General features: G+C 40.4%; 1 protein-coding gene across 2 annotated transcripts in view; it reads left to right on the top strand.

The window, feature by feature from the left end:
• The window catches only part of otomp (otolith matrix protein), an 11,058-nt gene extending 8,416 nt beyond the window's left edge, over nt 1-2,642 (top strand). For both annotated transcript variants that reach the window (XM_036209903.1, XM_024266924.1), the window contains 3 exons: nt 830-1,014; nt 1,195-1,366; nt 1,506-2,642. In XM_036209903.1, coding sequence (XP_036065796.1) covers nt 830-1,014; nt 1,195-1,366; nt 1,506-1,516 — 368 coding nt within the window. In that variant the 3' untranslated portion in view covers nt 1,517-2,642. The remainder of the gene's footprint in view (nt 1-829; nt 1,015-1,194; nt 1,367-1,505) is intronic.
• Nucleotides 2,643-4,153: the final 1,511 nt, after the last annotated feature.

Raw genomic sequence — 4,153 nt, 5'->3', positions numbered from 1 at the left:
GAATAAAAAAATGAATTGCTTCTATATGTAAATGTGTTTGCAGCATACAAGCAACAGGGAAATATTTATCATGCGATTTTTTTTCTCCAGGTGTGTTGCTGAAAACCTCGGGGATGTTGCTTTTGTCAAACACACAACAGTCTTTGACAACTTAGATGGTGAGTGTTTACTGTAGTCCAAATTTTAGTGACTGAAGTTGGTAAAATCCAAAGGTGTAATACTCGGACACTAGATGTCAGTGTTTCCTAATGATTGTTGCTTTCAAGTTAACATTAAAAAACACAAGAAATAGTGATGAAAAACTGTAATACTTTTAAGTTCAGAAGAATATTATAAATAAACAATATGATAAAAACAGATTTAGACTGGAAATCAATAAAAAAAAAGAATGCAGGATGACATTCTTGTCCACTTAGTGTCTTAAATCTGTGATGGCTTTTCTGCTTTGGGCAACATCCAATATTGATGGTGATCATTATCGCTGCTGCCACGCTACACAAATTCTGCTGCTGCAGCTCAGAAAGACAAGCTTGATGCCAGATGAGCAGACAGAGCAACTGCCTAACGAAGCGTGCTTCGTCTCAAGGTTCCAAAATGTTCAGATCAATTAAGCAAGGTGAAGAAAATCAGAAATCCATTCATTTCTGTGTCCTTTTTTTGTGTATTCATTTCATGGCCAAATTGGTTATGTTCTAAAATATATAGTAAATGACCTGTGTCATTATCAAAAGATGGATGAGTGCACACAATCAAAACACACAGGGGGAATAGCTAAAAAAAAACAAACTTCAACCTCTTTTTTCAAAGTCAGTGTGACACTTGTGTTCAGGTAAGAACCAGGAGTCCTGGGCTCTGGATCTGGAGGTGGAGGACCTCAAGCTGCTGTGTCCAGATGGAACCGAGGCGGCTCTGAATGAGTATGAGCAATGCCACCTGGCAGCGGTCCCGGCCAACGCTGTTGTGGTGCGCGTGGAGGATAAGTGTCGTGTCTGGAAGTTCCTGGAGCGTTTGCAGGTGGGTTAGGACTCAAATGCTGTGTATGTGTGTGTGCAGAGGGTATTGATCCATCCATGGCTGTGTCAGCTGAAAACTGTCCTGTTTTGAACGTGTGTGGGATGAGTTCAGAGGTGCATGCAGCCACGTGCATCCATGCGTGCCCTCCTGCACTAAGTGCTGTCACGCTTCCTCCTGCAGAATGTGTTCGGGAATGCCGCGGAGGGCTTCAGCCTGTTCAGCTCAGCAGACTACGGCCAAGCGGATCTGCTCTTCAGCGATGCCACCCACCACCTGCTGAGAGTTCTGGGAAGCTACACCTCCTGGCTGGGCCCCACTTACACCACCATGCTGCAAGCCTTCGAGTGTGAGGGTAAGAGTGATGATGTTTGTGAAAATGTGTGGATTTGATGATGAAGAGTGGGCGGCTAAGTGGCTGGAGGAGTGTTTTCTGCCGAGCGTATCCACTGCAGCTGCTCTCATTACTGCCCTTTTTTTTCCCCCACCAACAGGCTTCTGCTGATGGAGGAGGCGGAAGACACGCAGCCCATCAACCTCCACCTCATCCTGCCGTCTCCGTCCTCTCCCTCCCTGCCATCTGCGCCTCACTGTCCTCCTTTTTTTTTGCTTTCTCTTTGCGCATTTTGCCACCCGGGCCTCTATCATTACCGCCTCCCGCTAACTTAGATTGTCCTCTAACTGGCTGGCTGGCAGGGCAGGACAATGCCACCAGGGGCTAATCAGCGATTAAAATGTCCATGAAATTGAACTCTATATTTTCATGAAAAGACACTGGAAACGAGGGGCTAGAAATTTTCACGTAATAGGATAAAAATGCATGACACTAGAGTAGACGTAATTACTTTTTGTGGTTCTAGCGCTGCCGGCAGATTAAATCTCTTATCTGGCTTTTGAACCTCCTTCATTCTGTCTCCAAAAATTGAAATAACGTGCACTAAATCAGTCCTGTTAATTGTTCCTGCCCTGTATGTTTGTAAGGAAATGACATCCTGCTTAAGCTTAACCCTCACCCCTCCTTCCAACAGGGTCCGACTCTGGCACTGAACAACCTGGTGCTATTAGGTTTGAGCAGAGGAGTCTCAGTTACTGTACGTGTGTGTGTGTGTGTGTGTGTGTGTAAATAAGTGCTTTCCCACAGCCTTCATTGCCATAATTGGCAGTCTGGCCTGTTATGCTGTTTATGTGCAGCAGAGGATAACTGTGTGTGTGTGTTTGTGCGGTTATACCACTTTCCCATGGCTTGTACGGCTCTCTGTTTTGGATCACTGCTTTCCCGCGTCTGTTGAGTTGGAGCAAACGTTGGTGTAACACTATACGTCCAGGAGAAAAAAGGTCGCAGAGACTTGGTGATCCTGAGAACTTTCATTTTACCAGAATGTTTCTGTGGTTGCGGTGCAGTAACTGTGTTTTTCAAACAAGCTGGATGAAGTTCTCCTCATCGAGTTTTGAAAAAACAAAAAAACAACAACTTATGTCACAGCAGATAGAGTTGTGAGCATTTGCAGGACTTGAGAGTAAAACCTACATACAACGCTGGTGTAAATAGACGGTCCTCCCTGAATGTGTAGAGCTGCAAACCTTCTCTTTTTTTCAAAAGAATGACAATAAAATGATAATATTCTCTTCCACTTGAGTTGACCTCTAATTATCTTGATGCGGTTAAATGACATCTGTGTCATCTCTGCTGCTGCTTGGCAGCCAAAAAATATATATAATGAGAAAAAGGGAAAAATGGAGGTCAAGCACACAAAGACCTTCATTCAGACACCCTGGAGCTCACTCAGGAAATCCCCTCCCAAGTGGACAGGTGAATCAGAAAAGTGAAATCACCATAGGTGGTCCCCATATGGAGAAAGACCTTCACTCAAGACCGACCCCGTGGCTCTTCTGGCACAACTTCAACACATTTCAACATAAAGCCTTCAGACAGCTAAAATCTGTTCCAACCTTTCAGCTGCCTTTTTTGTTGTATTCTTCTATATAAAAGAAGCATGAAACACCCTCATGCTTACCTTTTAAGTGAGGGTGTTTTGTTCAACAAATACACTGCAAACACAGAAACAAGTAAATTCTTACAATTTTCTTCAAATAAGCAAAAAACCTGAACTTATTTTGAGAAATTAAAAAACTTTCCTGATTGTTTTTCTTGCAAGACAGAAAATAAAACACATTTTCTTGAAACAAATGTCTTTTTACTTTAAGATTCATTTTTTTACTATTATAAATAATACAAAAGGAAACGGTTCAATCAGATTCACTGTAGAAAAAAGTCCTGGTTGAGGTTTAGTTCATTTAGTAAAGAAATGTATCAATAGGTTGTTAATAGTGGGGATAAGAACAAATAAAAATTAGACAAATGTAAATAAGAAATGTAGATTAAAACTTGATATATACTTTAAATTTTATCTAATTTTTAAAATATATTTTTTGCTTTATCTTAAATTTTGTGCATTTTATTTCTGATATGGAGTTCCACAGAGTTCAGTGTTTGGCCCCTACTTTTTTAGACCTAAAATCGTGTTAAAGGGGCCATACCATGAAAAATCTACTTTTTGAGCTTTGAGGTGTATTTTATTGTTCATTATTAACTATAAACAATCCCAAAGTGATATTTTGATTGGTTCATGTATTTCTGAATAGTAGTTTAAAAACCTGAGCTCTCAACAGCAGCCCCTCCCATACCCATGAAAACGAGCGGGTCCTCACATGCTGATGTCACAGCGTGAGACAGCCCCTTTAAGGAAGAGTCCGCCTCCAGGGTAACACAAACACTTTCTCCACAAATCAAAACGGTGATCAGCTTTACTTTTTTTTCTTTTTATGTTGATTTATTTGTGTGCCTATCCATCCCTTCATCCTTATTTTTTTTGTCTTTTATTTTTATTGTTTTATTTATCTTATTGTTTGCATTTTAAAGCAATAAAAGTATTGCAAAATGAAATATCGTGATACATTGCCAAATTGATTTTTCCAAATACCCCAATTATTATTATTATGTTGTAATTTTCCTTTCTTTAGTTAATTTTAGATTTTGGAGGGGAATCATAGCCTTTTACTACGCCCAAGCCTATGTCTAGCCTTACTGTAAAACATTCAATTTGACATAATTCTTCAAATTCAGTTGCTTTTTTAGTTACAT

Source organism: Oryzias melastigma, linkage group LG22 (genome assembly GCF_002922805.2).
Source record: "Oryzias melastigma strain HK-1 linkage group LG22, ASM292280v2, whole genome shotgun sequence".
Classification (NCBI taxonomy): Eukaryota; Metazoa; Chordata; class Actinopteri; order Beloniformes; family Adrianichthyidae; genus Oryzias; species Oryzias melastigma.
Note: the sequence above shows the minus strand (reverse complement) of the source record. Positions and strands in the feature narration are given on the sequence as shown.